At 40.0% G+C, this 16,256-nt stretch overlaps 1 protein-coding gene across 1 annotated transcript; it reads left to right on the forward strand.

The window, feature by feature from the left end:
* Nucleotides 1-483: 483 nt before the first annotated feature.
* On the forward strand, nt 484-15,500 carry sytl4 (synaptotagmin-like 4; the record flags this gene model as incomplete). Its single annotated transcript, XM_079250609.1, has 18 exons — nt 484-604; nt 731-806; nt 1,904-2,091; nt 3,011-3,226; nt 7,785-7,894; nt 8,061-8,172; nt 8,280-8,447; nt 9,086-9,200; nt 9,306-9,393; nt 9,468-9,562; nt 12,524-12,619; nt 12,991-13,169; nt 13,524-13,626; nt 14,051-14,212; nt 14,601-14,706; nt 14,790-14,895; nt 14,990-15,195; nt 15,352-15,500. The coding sequence occupies exons 3-18, from the start codon at nt 1,973-1,975 to the stop codon at nt 15,498-15,500; spliced, it is 2,130 nt and encodes a 709-aa protein (XP_079106735.1). The 5' UTR covers nt 484-604; nt 731-806; nt 1,904-1,972.
* Between the last annotated feature and the right edge of the window lie 756 nt (nt 15,501-16,256).

Consider the following 16,256-nt stretch of genomic DNA (forward strand, 5'->3'; position numbering starts at 1 on the left):
TAACTTCAACTGCTTGTGATGTTTGGAAAGGCCTGTCTGTGAGTCAAGTTTCCCCTTTGGGAAAAATAAATAGCTAAACTGAAGTGAAGTCCTGGTTGAAGAATGGGATCAGACTGATGACCAGTAAGGAGGCGGTACCAAGCTCTTGTGACTGTGTATGGATCTTCCACATACTACTGATGTCTCTCACATTGTAAAAAATAAGTGTAACCAGGATACCTAAAGTTATTTTATTAAGTCAAAAATTTACTCTCAAAAAATACTTTTAACTATATTTTTAGTACGTGGGCAGTCATTTCTACAAAGTAAAACATGCACTTCTCCATTCCAAGTTTTGTGAGCACAGAAAAAAAAAAAAAAAAGTATGGGAGGATAAGGAAACGGAGTTCATTATGACTGGCTCGTCTCCGTGGTTCCAATTTTCCACATTAAGTCTTCATGTGGCAAACGGCGCAGAGGAAATGCACCTGTCATGGAAAATGTGGAGAGGAGGTCCTGTCTGACTATTGCAAACTTTTTTCTTTCTCCCGGAACTTGTTGGGACTCCCGTAACGGACAAAAATAATTGCACATGTGGAAACGGGAGACAAAAACAAACAAAGAGGTACTTTTAATGTTTCGCTATGACCAAAAATGAAAATGAACAATTCCTTAAAGCTACTTGACAGTTTAAAGTTCGGTTAACTTGTCTGTGGCTGTTAACTGTTATTGTTATTATTGGCTTTACCAGGAATAAGTCTCTGTCTCCGGAGAAACCCCGACCAGCCAACACCGTGTACCGGAGTGTTGTCGACTTTTACAGACAGGTGCGTGTGATTTTCTCCAGTTGGACCAAAGCATTTTGCTTTTAACTAGGCTGCATAGTTAAATGATTATCATGCTCCCAGTATAACCTTTCGCTGTTTGTAAGCATATTGTTCGGTCAGCAATTTGGAGCAACATTGAATTCATTTTAAGCAGTAACGTAACGACCGTTGACGCCTTTAACTGTTCGTAGTGGGATTTAGAAATGATTAAAATGTAATTTTAATAATAATGAAGTTGTTAAAGTTTTAGTTGTCATGTCAACTAAGAATAGGTAAGTATAGTGCCGTTCTTTTTCTTAGACAAGCGACATTTCCTGTAAAGTTTTATCTTTTAAGTAAGTCAAAGTTACCCTGCTGGTATTGTTTTAACTTTTACATGGGTTAGTTGGTCAAAGAATTTAAACAATGAGGAAAAATATTTGTGGTGGCATGCAGCTTAGAATAGGAGCTTTGTCATTGTTTGGCTGGGAAAATGCATATTTGCCTTGACTTTAGCGTCCTCTCATGTGATTTTAATATGAAGCATTATAAGTTTCAGATGGAACCGTGACAGATGTCAAGCTTGATGTTGAGCTTAAGCAAATGGTTAAGCTCCTGAGCTCCACCCGGCTCTCTGTATCCTTAGAGGGTGGGAACCCTGCAGCACAGCCAAGTTCATGTTGTTTTTGCCTGCCCCACTTTAAACAACCTTTCACCCGGACAGAGGCTTTCTGTGGGATTCTTAAATCCTCTAGTATCCTGGTTCTTCCTTCTCATTTATCATTTTTCATTAGCTTGTTTGAGCTAGAATATTAATCTGAAGTTGCAGACTAATTCCAATGGTGTTGTGTCATGGGAAAGCTGTCTGTTGTTTTTACTATCTGCTCACATTACTTTTAACTTCAGTTTTTGTTTTGCTGTTGAGCTGTGCATTATAAAAACCACTCTAGATTGTCAGCAATGAGATTTAATGCAGTAGTAAAGCACTTTTAGAGTTTTCACTGGCGTCGTGTCTCCTGAGTAGCTTTATTATTATTATTAATAATAATAATAATGATAATAAGAGACTTAAAAAGAGTCGAAACAGATCATTTTATGATATTTTCCTCTGTTTTCAGGGACCACATCTCAATGCCACAGTGACCAGGTTGAGCCAGTTCATCGTGCCTTTGTTGTTTAAAGGCACGATGATGGGAGCTCTTGACCCGATAAACCTCAGCTTCTTGAACGATTCTGAGCAGGAAATGATACTGGAGGTGCTCCGACGAGACCAGGAGCTGAGGCAGGTTGAGGAGCAGCGTGTACGGTGAGGAGAGATTGCTTCCCAAATACCAAAATTTGTAAGATCTCACAAATTTAGTCAGTGTCTGCAAGAAGGGTTTTTAGATGTTTTAGATGTTTTTATTTTGACTGTTAAAGGCATATAAATTTGTTTGGCCTATGTATCTGATGTTATGCTGACATATTCAGTTCAGTACAACATATTTTATAACATTAGTTTATAAATGGAGTCATCTGAAGACACTACAAAATAATTAAACTAATTTATTTCAAGTAAAATTAAATACAGTCCAGCTTAGCTCATTTACGAAAAGTATCTGTAGAAAGTGTGGCTTGCTAGGAAACCAACAGATCTGATCAAATCCACACAGCTGGACTGGTGAACAACAATCTTTATTACTTTGATAAATACAGACCGTCTTTTCAACAATTTTTTTTTTTTTTTTTTTTTTTTTTGCTAGTTTAGTCATGAGACTGGTTATGCCAAATTTCTCCACGTTACCGCACCAACAAGCTCCTTTTACAGCTATGAAATATAGATGTAAACATAATTTAAATAGAAAATAATGGATTGCTTTCTCATTCTGATGCTGGTGGGCTTTTCTATATCTCTTCGGCGCTTCCCAAAAATAAAGACTTGAGTATTATACCTGGATGTCAAGATCATTTATATAGTTTATTCTTTAGTTTAGATCCCAGTTTCATTATTAAAAGAAATATTAGTAATTTTCCAATTCTTATGTTGCTCTTTAATTTTTCTTTTGGCAGTAAAGTTTAAGTTTATAATCCCAAGTACTTTTAATTATTTTGTTTTGTTATTTTAGGAAACAAAGTAAAACATTTTTCTTTCCCAGTGCTTCTCACATTTATGAATGCAGTTCTTTATGTTCAATTGTGGTGATGGTTTTATTTATTTATTTATTGTCTCTCTCTTTCTATCTCAGGAAATTGAAAGCAGAGTTACTGGAAGTTAAGAGGAAAGGAGCCAAACGTGGCAGTGGGAGATACAGTCAACACAGCTGTGGCCGATGCCAGCAGCCGCTGAGTCGTCTGAAAGTGTTCTCCAGCCAGTGTAAAATGTGTAATCACTATGTCTGCCACAACTGCCAAGCAGTGCTGCCCAATGGATCCTGGCTGTGCGGCGTGTGTGTCAAAGAAACGTAAGACATGTTTTATTAATAGTCTCCCTTAACCTACCAGAATTTGTGTTGGTACATAAATTAAATCTGGATAAAACATTGGGTCCTGTATTCTCTTGTGGTTTGATGGATTTTGCCCAATCAAGCTTTAAACTATATATTGAGTTGTGTCAAACCAGATAGTTTCAGACCACACTCAAAAAGGTGATCATAATCCATAACCAATCATCATCCAGTACCGGCACTTATGGGCCGATTTAGTGAAAACGGTTGACAAAAGGGGCTCCAACTACTGTCAGAAAATGACAAGTTTGTGTACCCCTGGGCTGTCTTCAAATACTATCTACTGTAGTCTGACCAACCATGTTGTCACTAATAAGAACAAATACACATACCTGGGCCAGACAACAAGACACCAGACTTGTCTAAGTGCATGTCTGTTTTAAAGGCTACAATACATTTCTTTTAACAACAGTTTCATTAAATAGGAAGGCTTTTTTTATTTTTAAAGGACAAATGACAACACTAGTTTTTATTGGAATTTGGTTTGTAGTTTAACCTTTAAAGTCCAGCCTCTGTTTACTTTTCATGTAAAAATATGTTTTCTATGTGTGATGCAGGATTATGAATTACCTTATGTTATAATCAGGGCAAAAAGTTAAGCTGTGCATGGCTTCACTTTGACAACTACAAGACAAAACCTGTGGTCAAAACACAGAAGTTTTCTCTAGAACAGGTTCCTGCTTTGTCCTTGTAAAATCTAATAAGTCTGATGTTATTTATCTGATTTACATTAGGACTATTTAGCTCAGTCCCATCGGGGCTGCAGTTCCGTGTGTTTTCAATGTATTCTGGCTTCACTTGGCTCAAATTAATCAGATCTAACAGTGTATGAAGTTCTGCACAATGAGTCATTCTTTTGAGTCGGGTCAAGTCATGTGTTGAAGCAGGGAGTCATTGAAAACCTGCAGGACAGAGTTGAATAGGCCTGCTTTGCATGACTTCTTTATCTTTGCAGATGCACAAACTCCAACCAGCAGAGATTTTTTTAAAAACTCTCCTAGAGTGGTGGAGATGAAACTTTCTTTTTATGTTAAGAACTTCATGCCCATCACAGAAGGCTGAACAAGGCAAATCTACTAATACTGTAGAAATTCAAGTTGTATTATGACTTAAATTGAATCCAAAATTCTTTGGAGGACAAGTGTTAGGAGTTTTCCTGCTGCAACACACTAGCAGACTAGTGCAGTTAAGTCTGTGTGTCAGATAATAACAATAATAATTAAAGCCGCAAGCGGCATCCATCGGGTCCTCGCCTCATGCCGAACCCTCCACCCGAACTCGCCACAAAGCTTCCGGGTGAATGTGAAGTAAAAGGCACGAATCCAAAACTAGTTTGTTTAAAAACAATGCACATACAGTGCTAAATGGGCGTAAACGGCAAGATGGCGGACACCCCGTTGCCATGGTAACAGGTGGTCAATGCACTTTTTTACTCGCCTTGGGTTGTTACACATGTGTACCGAATTTCGTAGCCCTACGTCAAAGTAAAAGATCGGGCCCCTAGGGCCCCCCCCCCATAAAGTGCCCCCCCACATTACATTCTATAATGTGTTAAGGACCTACCAAATATTAATATTTACAGTTTTGGTGCACATCGCATGAATTTGTGCGAAGATATAAGCAAACCGTGTTTAATGGCGAGGAGTAATTTTTTCAAGATGGCGGACACTCTGGTGCCATGGTAACAGGTGCTTAATATAGTTTTTTTGCTTGTCTAGGGTTGATACACATGTGTGCTGAATTTAGTAGCCCTAGCTCAAAGTAGAAAATCGGGCCCCTAGGGCCCCCCCCCCCAATATGTGCCCCCCCCACAATACATATTACAATGCGTTAAGAACCCTCTAAATATGACTTATTTGAATTTTGGTTCCGATCGGCTGTATTTCTGCGAAGATATGAGTGAACCGTGTTTCATGGCGAGAACGCTTTTTTCCATGGGTTGCCATGGTAACACGCTTTCTCCTATCAGAAAGATTTGAATAACTTTTGGTCCCCATCTTGTCACGAAGCTCCATGGTGAATGTGGAGCCAATAGCCTGAATCCCCTCAGACTAGTTCGTTCAAATACGATGTGCTTAAAGTGATAAAAAGGGCATAAACGCCAAGATGGCGGACACCCCGTTGCCATGGTAACAGGTTCTCAATAGAGTTTTTTGCTCGTCTTGGTTACTTATACATGTGTACCGAATTTCGTAGCCGTAGGTCAAAGTAGACTATCGGGCCCCTAGGGGCCCCCCCCAAAATGCCCCCCCCCCCCCCCCCCCCCCCAATACATATTACAATGCGTGAAGGACCTACCAAACATGAATTATTTTAATTTCGGTTCCGATCGGATGTATTTCTGCGAAGATATGAGTGAACCGTGTTTCATGGCGAGAAAGCTTTTTTCCATGGGTTGCCACGGTAACACGCTTTCTCCTATCAAAAAGATTTGAGTAACTTTTGGTCCCCATCTTGTCACGAAGCTCCATGGCGAATGTGGAGCCAATAGCATGAATCCCCTCAGACTAGTTCGTTCAAATGCGATGCGCCCAAATTGACAAAAATGGGCAAAAAAATGGCCACAAACGCCAAGATGGCGGACAGCCCGTTGCCATGACAACAGGCGTTTCAATGACTTTTTTACTTGTCTTGATGTGATAGACATGTGTACTGGATTTCGTCGTCCTACGTCAAACTAAATTTTTTTTACCCCAGTCTAGAGGCCATTTTTGGCGTTTCTAGGGGGCGCCGTCGAGCCATTTTTACATTGGCGTGCACGCGGACCCCAGAATATCGCTATTTTCGCCGGGACTGAGGTGTGTGCCAAGTTTCGCAACTTTTCACGGGGCCTAAGGGGGTCAAAAATGGCCGAGTTGTGCTGACAAAAATAATAATAAACATTACAATAACAATAGGGCCTTGCCATACTTCGTATGGCTCGGACCCTAATAAACATTACAATAACAATAGGGCCCTGCCATACTTCGTATGGCTCGGACCCTAATAATAGCAACTATTGTACCAATAATTATAACAGAAATACTCAGTCTATATAATAGCCTGCTTCTTCTTTCTATTCAATTTTTGTACTGCTCAGTTACCATTTCTTTTATATATTGATGTAAATATTTGGACACCACCAGTGTTCTTCCCACAGTTCTACAGTTCAAACCAACAAACAAACACACGCAAACTTTTCCTGGCGGTTCTCACAAAGTGCATTTTGAATACTGTGTTCCCTTGTAAATTCTATCCCCCATCTTGCTGACTGAAAAAGTTTTGTAAATGGTATGTTAATAGGTTCCTACTTGCTTTAAACATAATCTGTGGTGTGTGATTATTAACCAGGTCCTGGAATTTTAAATCAAGGTCATTTCCTGGGCACATGCATAACACCTCTCAGACTCAACTGGAGGATTCATCAGATGCACTTCTTACTCCATTGGCAAAGGAAATCTTAAAATGATACCCCAGCAGGTTTGCTTTACAAACTGTAGAAGACACAAAAGGCTATGCAATGAAAATGTATTCTTTAGTGTACCACTTCCCCCTTCAGCCACAACACATGAAGAACCTTTGGACCTGACTGCAGTCCTGGGTCAAAGTTCAGGAGCAATGAATGATCTGGCTTCTAAATAATGCCATTTTTGTTTTATTTGAAGCTCACTATGTATTTATTTATAATATAGGATATGATAATAAAACCAGGATTCAATCTTTACAAATTCTTTTTATTTATTCATTCCTTTGTCATTATTTTTGGTATTTTTCTGGCTCTGTCTGACCTCTCTTTGTCTATTTGCACAGGGCCTATAAATCTCTACCTTTAAGGGACATTTAGGAACACATTCATGGATTTGATGGAGGGTATTGTAAAACAAAAAAAACTTGAGTAACCTACAACTTAAAAAAAATTTAAGAAGATTTATAAGAAGACCTTAGTAAATAATTCCCATTATTATTAGTCTTTTTGTGGCTTCTTTAAAAAAACATATTTATTTTTCAGCAACCTTCACTTATGGGAATTTGTATGAACAACTTTCTAAATTAGCACATATTATCTACACATGAATATTTCCAACTTTGGGCTGATGTGCAAGAGATTAAATCAAAATTATCTGACGTGGACATGTTTATATCTGTGAAGCATTCTATCCTCATTCTAAGGTATATGGAAAAGATGCAGAGCACAAATTATTTTGACTAAAGTAAAAAATTTTAGGCTTGTCTTTATATCATTGATATAAAACTGACTTGAATATTGTAACCTCTGCACAGTCCACAAATATTTAAATGTGTCAATTTCAGACTGTTACAGGCTGTTGCAGGTAAGTGAAAAGGCTTGAATCAACAGTACATTGGGCTTCTTATCTAACCAGACATGTACCAACCCTATCATTTTCTGACACAACTAGATAAAAGTCTTGTTATTGTAAGCATTATCACCCTGTGCAGTATTTTAATAATGCAATAATAATGTTGAGTTTGAGATAAATTCTGTTTGTTTTATTAAAGCTTTAATATTGGATTGTAGGGATATGAAGAAGAAGACAGGCGACTGGTTCTACAGTCAAAGGATCAACCGTTACTCTGAAGCTCCTGGACATGACCTAGTGAGAGCCTCCCTGAAAAAAAGGGTGCCATGTGAGTACAGAAACAGAAAGAGGTTCAGCTAGGAATGTAAACATCACCCCCCATGCCTGCAGCTACAGCAGTGTGGTCTCAGTTCAATAGAAACCCAGAGAAATGTTAAAAACTGCAGTACCTTGATGGAGTGAAGCACGGTGTAGCAGCTTTTTGTCTGTTTTAGTGACAAAGCGTGAGACAACAGGTCAACTCCTCTTGGAAAAAGCTGGAAAAATGCCAAATGTTACTAAACCCGTGCCATTGCCCCGACTGAAAAATCCACCTGATAACAAAAGGTGCATCTTACATCCTCATATCAGTTTTACCTGTTTTTGAAACATTGATAATATTAAAGCACACCCTGGAAAATACCCTGACATTTTTCTTGGGTTTTCTTTGACAGTCATTCAGATGCGAAATCAGAATGCATTGCTTCAAGGGATTCCCTTGAAACAAAGAACGATGTTTCATCAAAGCCATCCTACAGTGACACAAAGTCTGCTGAGAACGGCAGTATATCTAGCAGTAAAGCTGAGACTGAATCTGGCCGTGTTACTCCTGAGCAACCAAGGTAAACTCATGGTTCAGTACTCTAACAAGTACTACATAAACGTTTGAGTAACATTTTAATCGGGATGCACAACATTAATTCCCACTTACCAACTTCTGGTTCACTGTGTCCAATTAAAGTAACTATTGAAAACTGTTTGTCTATAACACTTGACTGAACACGGCTGAGATAGATCCTGTTTGATCTGGGAATGTTGATGAGCACACACACCACACTGCAACTTGGCAAATGATTCTTCAAAAGTTGTTGATCACTGTTTCATTATTTGAGAGTTTATTAAATAACTTCCTATACAGGAAATATTTTCTAGAAATTCAAGACTTGAGCAAAAAAAATTCAAATCTATAATTGGACATAATCTTCACTATGAAAATATATTTTAATTAAACACTACACATTGCATGTGCACCAGGTCTCAGTAAGTAGACATAAAAAGCCTGTTTTTGAAGTTTTTTTTTTTTAGTCCTGTTTGTGGTATTGCCATAAAGAAATCACAAAATTAAATGAAGATGAGTGTCCTGAATAGACACAAGCCATAAATTGGATTGCACACTTAACTGAAGATTTTTTTTTTTTTTTTACATGTGAATACTGAAAAGTTGCAAATTTTAACTCAACTAACTGTTGATGTCAAACAGGCCAGAGCATTGCTCAGTTCCCCCCAGCCCATCAGGATCAAGTGTTTCCAGTCTGACTGTCCCAATCAGAGTAGATGAAAATGTAAATAATGACAGCAACTCCATCGTTAACACTGTAAGGTCATTTCTTTTGGTCTCACATAGTTGTTGTTAAAGTTGTTGGAGGGTTGTTTTCTTTTTTTTGTTCACTGATCACACAACTGTTTTTCTGTAACTGTAGGCTGTGGAAGTAAAACCAGCCAGTGTGAGCCCAGACACTGAAGTTGATAGACTCTTTAAGAAGAGCAAAAGAATGCATAAACCTGCAGGTCTGTATCTTTAACATAAACATGCTTTGAAGAAAGATTTTGTGTTTAACTAATAGTGTGAATATTCATGACAGAGTGTGTCTCAACTCTGGACGTGCGTGCTAGTTGTGATGCACCAGAAGCCTCAATGGGCCACAGGAGCAAGTCTGTACCAGGCTTAGATGTTCAGGTAAGCAGTGCCCAGAAGAAATCCACTGCTGCTATTTTATTACTTTATTTACATATGTCTTTAATGTTTATTTATGTAACTTCACTTCAGAAAAATGTATCCTTCCTTTTTATTAGTACAGTTAATGAGTATATTGCATATATCCACTCATATATGCAAGTGTTAGTTTACATACTGTTGATGTTGTCTTGATTAAATTACTCCAAAAAGTTTTATAGTTATGACTTCAGACATGTGACTTCCAGGCAAGAAGGGAAATTAACTATGGGAAGAGACAAATCTTAATCTTATCTTCATGTGTGTTAAACATGGAAGGAAAACAAACCAGTCTCACTATCAATGCCCATGTGAGCATTGAAGTGGAGAAAGACTTCTGGACGGCTTCAAGGCGATTCTGGTCCACCATCAGGCAACTCAGGAGGGGGAAGCAGTGCTCTGTCAACGCTGTGTACACTGGAGATGGGCAGCTGCTGGCCTCAACTCGGAACGTTGTGGTTTCAGTGGAGGGAATACTTTGACAACCTCCTCAATCCTACCAGCACGACTTCCAACAAGGAAGCAGAGCTAGGGGACTCGGGGGTGGACTGTCCTATCTCTGGGGCTGAAGTTGCTGAGGTGGTTAAAAAGCTCCTTGGTTGCAAGGCCATGGAGGTGGATGACATCCGGCCAAAGTTCCTCAAGGCTCTGGATGCTGTGGGGCTGTCCTGGCTGACACGCCTCTGCAGCATTGCGTGGACATCGGGGACAGTGCCTCTGGTCTGTAGACTTGGGTGGTGGTCCCCCTTTTTAAGAAGGGGGACCGGAGGGTGTGTTCAAATTACAGGGGATCACACTCCTCAGCCTCCCCGGTAAGGTCTATTCAGGGGTCCTGGAGAGGAGGGTCAGATTGAGGAGGAGCAGTGTGGTTTTCGTCCTGGTCGCGGAACAGTGGACCAGCTCTATACCCTCTTTGGGGTCCTGGAGGGGGCATGGGAGTTAGCCCAACCAGTCTACTTGTGCTTTATAGACCTGGAGAAAACATTCGACCGTGTCCCCCGGGGACTCCTGTGGAGTGTACTCCAGGGGTATGGGGTACCGGACCCCCTTGTATGAGCTGTTTGGTTCCTGTACGACAAGTGTCAAAGCTTGATTCGCATTGCCGGTAGTAAGTCTGATTCATTTCCATTATTCTCCAATAAGGCTGCACTTTATCACCGATTTTGTTCATAACTTATATGGACAGAATTTCTAGGCGCAGCTGAGGTGTTGAGGAGATCCGGCTTGGTGGCCTCAGGATTGGGTCTCTACTTTTTGCAGATGACGTGGTCCTGTTGGCTTCATCTGGTCGTGATCTCCAGCTCTCACCTGAGCGATTCGCAGCTGAGTGTGAAGCGTTTGGGATGGGAATCAGCACCTCCAAATCTGAGATCATGGTCCTCAGCTGGAATAGGGTGGATTGCCCTCTCTGGGTCGAGAGTGAGGTCCCGCCTCAAGTGGAGGAATTTAAATATCACGGGGTCTTGTTCATGAGTGAGGGAAGTACAGAGCTTGAGATTGACAGGCGGATCGGTGCGGCGTATGCCGTAATGTGGACTCTGCACCGATCTGTCAGGTGAAGAAGGAGCTGAGCCAGAAGGCAAAGCTCTCGATTTACCAGTTGATCTACGTTCCTACCCTCACCTATGGTCATGAGCTGTGGGTCGTGACCGAAGAACGAGATCTCGTATACAGGCGGCTGACACGAGTTTCCTCAACAGGGTGGGCGGGCTCACCCTTAGAGATAGGGTGAGGAGCTCGGTCATCCAGGAGGGACTCAGAGTAGAGCCGCTGCTCCTCCGCATCGAGAGGAACCAGTTGAGGTGGCTCAGGCATCTGGTCAGGATGCCTCCCTGGTGAGGTGTTCAGGACACGTCCCTCTGGGAGGAGAGCCCAGGGGAGACCCAGGACACGCTGGAAGGATTATATCTCTCGGCTGGCCTGGGATCCCTCCCGCAGAGTTGGCAAATGTGGCTGGGAAGAGAGAAATCTGGGCTTCCCTGCTTAGGCTGCTGCCCCCGCATAAGTGGTAGAAGATGGATGCATGGATGGATGCCCCGGGGAAGATCCAGGACACGCTGGAGAGATTATATCTCTCGGCTGGCCTGGGAACGCCTTGTGACCCCCCTCCACAGAGTTGGCAAATGTGGCTGGGGAGAGGGAAGTCTGGGCTTCCCTGCTTAGGCTGCTGCCCCCGCGACCCGACCCCAGATAAGCTGCGGAGAATGGATGGATGGATGGAAAACAAACCGTAATTCAAATTGTTTTATTCCTTTTGCGGTTTTGCTGCCTAAGGCGGATAATTGGTGAATGGTGACTTGAAGGTATAAAATACAAATCCAGCTGAGATGCAGTTGTAGAGGTGTGATAGGTTTGAAAACAGAAATAAAGTTTTAATGACCCTAAGCAGTCTTTCTGTGAATACATTTTTTAATAAATGGAGAAGTGTAAAATGAACAATGCCTCTCTGCTCTTGCCTCATACAACTGCTTAGTGCCTGCTACACATGGACTGGAACGTCCAGCCATATGTTTGAAATGTTATAGCAATAGTTGGACACAAATACTTAAAAAAATAAAAATAAAAAAAAGAAGTTTTAGATGCTGATAATAAATCTGGTTGTTGATTCAAAGATTTGATCCTTTTTCTGGTTTTTAACTGTGAAGTGATTTTGGATTGATATATTTGACTGCTTGTGGGTACAAAGGTCCAAATTACTTCCTCATTGGCTTTATTTAAACAGTTTGATTTAAAGGGGCATTTTTCATTTAACTTTGTTTTGGAGTCAGATACCAATTCTAGTTGTAAATAATAAATATATTCTTGTTCCATCTTTATCTTTTGGTGTTTTTTTTTATTTTTTTATGATACACCCTTTGCTACAGGAAACAAATATGTATATGTGTGAGCCAGCAAAAATCATATTCATTTTTAATGGTGTTGCAGGAGGATGAAGAAGACGAAGAGGAGGATATTGACAGCTTGGTAAACCTCCATAAAAGAACGATGGGTTCAAGTTCCACCAGCCTGCAAAGCTCAAAAGTAACAACACACCACATTTCTCTCAGCTGACAAAGTAGCCAACTGTCTCATTACTGAACTAATGTCAAGTAATCTCATCAAGCATCTTTACCTCAGGATATCCTCTCTCAAGTTAGGAAGTTCAGAACTGATGTGCAATCTGCCAAATAGTTTGGAATTAGAGCCTGAGAGGAAAGAAAATCAGAGGCTAACATAACTGCTATCTTTATTCTGGATTTTAGATGTTAAGAAAACATCTTAATTAGTTCTGACTACTTATGTCTAATAATGTTTTTAAAGTCTGCTAATTTCTGATGTAAAATTATGTGTTTGGTGTAAATTATTAGATAAAGGGAAGCACTGTAAATAGATCTCCATGCCTGTCTGTTTAGAGCACACTGGGGAGCCTGACGAGTATTTACAGTGAAGCAGGAGACTTTGAGAGCGTGGACGTGACTGGAGATGTCGTCTTCTCTATCACTTATAATGAACACACCAAGAGTCTCCAAGTCTTCATCAAGGAGTGCCACAATCTGGCTTTCGGCAATGCCTCACGGCAGCTTTCCAACCCGTAAATATTCAGCTTTTAACACGACTGTAATGTGATGAAAAATATACAGTTTGAAGGAAAAACTTGCACACATTGACCTTTCTTGTGTACCAGGGCTGGTTGCATGTCACACACATAGTTCTAGAGCATGCACATACCTCAGCAATGTTAACACAACTTTGATCAGTGAAGATAATAGGCTGCTGTGTTTATAGAGTCTCAATACTTAAACCCCAGAGGTCATTAGAAGAGTTTCACAGGAAATTGAATGTCAACAAGTTTTTTTTTTCTCTGCGTTAAACAGGAAATTCAACTGAAGACTAATAGTTGTGGTGAGAAACTGTTTAACAGACTTTGGTCCTTTTTATTTTTCAGTTATGTTAAATGTTACCTGCTCCCAGATAAGTCTCGCCAAAGTAAGAGGAAGACCAGAATCAAGAACAACACCGTCAACCCTGTCTACAATGAAACATTAAAGGTAATGGCTTGTAACTCTCCTTCCTCTTGACTTCATTCTGTTGTCTTGTTGCACTCCCTTGAGCTGTACCTGCTGTAATTAATGACCACACCTACGGAAACCTCAAGAAGGATATTGACACTGCAGATTAGTTCAACTATTGTCAAATATTGATTTTAGGCCCGATGAAGACTCTGCTTAGATTCAGTGACAAATAAACTGCTAATGGGGAAATGAGTTAGATGAGTCCAAGCAGCAGATAATTGTTCTGTAAAATGGTTGTTTTTAACATTAAAATAAAGATAAAATCTATATTGCTTTGTCTGCTTTCATCTGTTATCAGTAAATAAAGTAAAAACCCTTCATCGCCAGACCATTGAAATTATATAAGGATGGTCCATTAGCAGTGAGACAAGCCTTTGATAATCACTTTTTTTTCAAGCAGTACTCCATCAACCACTCTCAGCTGGTCACCCGCTCCATGTTGATATCAGTCTGGCATCATGGTCGTCTCAGCCGCAATGCTTTTCTGGGAGAGGTGGAAGTCAGTCTGGATTCCAGAGACCTTAGCACTCCATATGAGGAGCAAATGCAGCTCAAGGCCAAGGTAACTCAGAGAAACAGACCTGATTAGGAAATTACAGTATTATTTATTCTTGTGCCCTCAGCTAGCGGTGAAAGTCATGTTGAGTTTAGACAAAAACTTGTGCTCTTATGCAGGTGTTTTCAATAAAATTGTGACCTACTTGTGATACTTTCACATACAGTGAGAACATTGGGTTTACATAGTAAAGCCCAAAGCAGAAAAAAGAAATCCAATCAACATTATGCTGAAGTCAGACCTCTGTTAAGTGTTTAAAGAACCAAGAAGCAAAGAAAACAAAAAAATGTAATCAAAGCAAAGATCTCAAGTGTCAATCAAGCCAAAATGAGATGACACGTTTTACTGGTTGTGTGGATCAATGTCCTGATTATAATCAACATTTCTTCAATAGGCGGGCTCTGTTGTACCACCTTCAGCTTTTGTGCAGTACAAAGGAGAGTTGATCGTCTCATTGAAATATGTCACTCCTAAAACGATGACAAATGAGAAAGCCAAAGGTAAGAAAAAAAAAAAAAAAAAGATACAACTGTTTTTTGTTCTGTTTAATTTACTTAAATATAAGTATTTGTCCTCTCCTCAGGCAAAAAAGCAGCACCAGTGGTAGGAGAGTTGCATGTCTTCATTAAGGAAGCAAAGAATCTGATGGCTGTGAAAGCAAAGGGTAGTTCAGACAGCTTTGTGAAAGGGTAAGTGAGAAACCAGCAACTCTTAAAATGATACTTTGCATTTTTAAACACGCAATTTTGTTTTTAAAACAAAAGCTGTTTTGTGGCTATACAGGTTCTTGTTCCCAACTAAGGAAAAGGCAGCAAAGAGGAAAACTGCAGTTGTGAAGAAGAATTTGAACCCTCATTATGATGCCACATTTGTGTATAAGGAGGTGACTCTGGAGCAGTTGAGGGGAATGTGTCTGGAGCTCACCGTGTGGGACGAGGCCAAGCTGAGCAATGACTTCCTGGGAGGAGTCCGCCTCAGCTCTGGACAAGGTCAAATCCTGATGTTCATCAATTTAACAGAGAATTTCTTTAGTCTGTTTATTGTAAACATTTCTCCTTCTCAAATATACAAAAGATTTATCAAATGAGTATTTCTCCAGTTATATTTATCATTGTAATCCTTCTGCTTTTTCTTGATCTTTGCAGGCACTGTAAAAGTTGGAAAAGAGGAAGTGGGACTGGACTCTGTTGGAGAGGAGGTCAGTCTTTGGGAGAAAATGATGCAGTACCCTGACTCATGGGCGGAGGGCACTCTTCCACTACGTTCTACAATGGGAAAGGGAACGGCTAAATGAGGACTGCAGAAGTCTGATTCTTCAAATGATCCAAAGACTGAAGTGATGTGAGGCAATGGCCTCTAAGATGAACATGAGACTGGGTAAATTTAATCTTGTAATCAGAACAGACTTGTTCACTGAAGTGAGCAGTCATGTAGTTCTTGGACCTACTAAATATTAAGTCAATATAAGTCATCACTCCATCACTGTTTGGAGCTGTTGTTTATCTCACTGACAGCTCACTGCTGAAAATATGCTGAAGCATCACAACACTAAGTTTATTTTGAAGATTATGAACAGGTCAGTTTGTTTAGAAATGAAGGATGTTCTCATTCTTGCTATTTAAAATCATGCACAGCACTTTGCGCAGAGATGTCTCAATGTGTCACCTGGTCTTTTATGATTGTCTACAGGATAACACTGGGAAAATATGTACCGCTATACTGGTGTTGGCGCCAATCAATTATACCAGTTCAATCTATGTAATGATACTCGCATGTTATCATTAACATTCTATTTATACAACTTAGTTGAAATTAAATAGTTCCCTTTTAAATAGATGTTAATTTTAAACTCCTCGAAGTGGGATCAAAGTCATGTTTACTTAAAGGTTACCTGAATATTTTGTTCACTGAATAAAAGTTAATTAAACCCAGCACATGCTCATCTCTATATTCATCACATGAATTATAAACCCAGTTTCTGTTCCAGTAGATTATCTAGATATACCGTTTAGGGACTTTGTACATTTCCTTGGACAGAAAACAGAGGAAT

The sequence above is a fragment of the Telmatherina bonti genome (assembly GCF_933228915.1).
Source record: "Telmatherina bonti genome assembly, chromosome: 12".
Lineage (NCBI taxonomy): Eukaryota > Metazoa > Chordata > Actinopteri > Atheriniformes > Telmatherinidae > Telmatherina > Telmatherina bonti.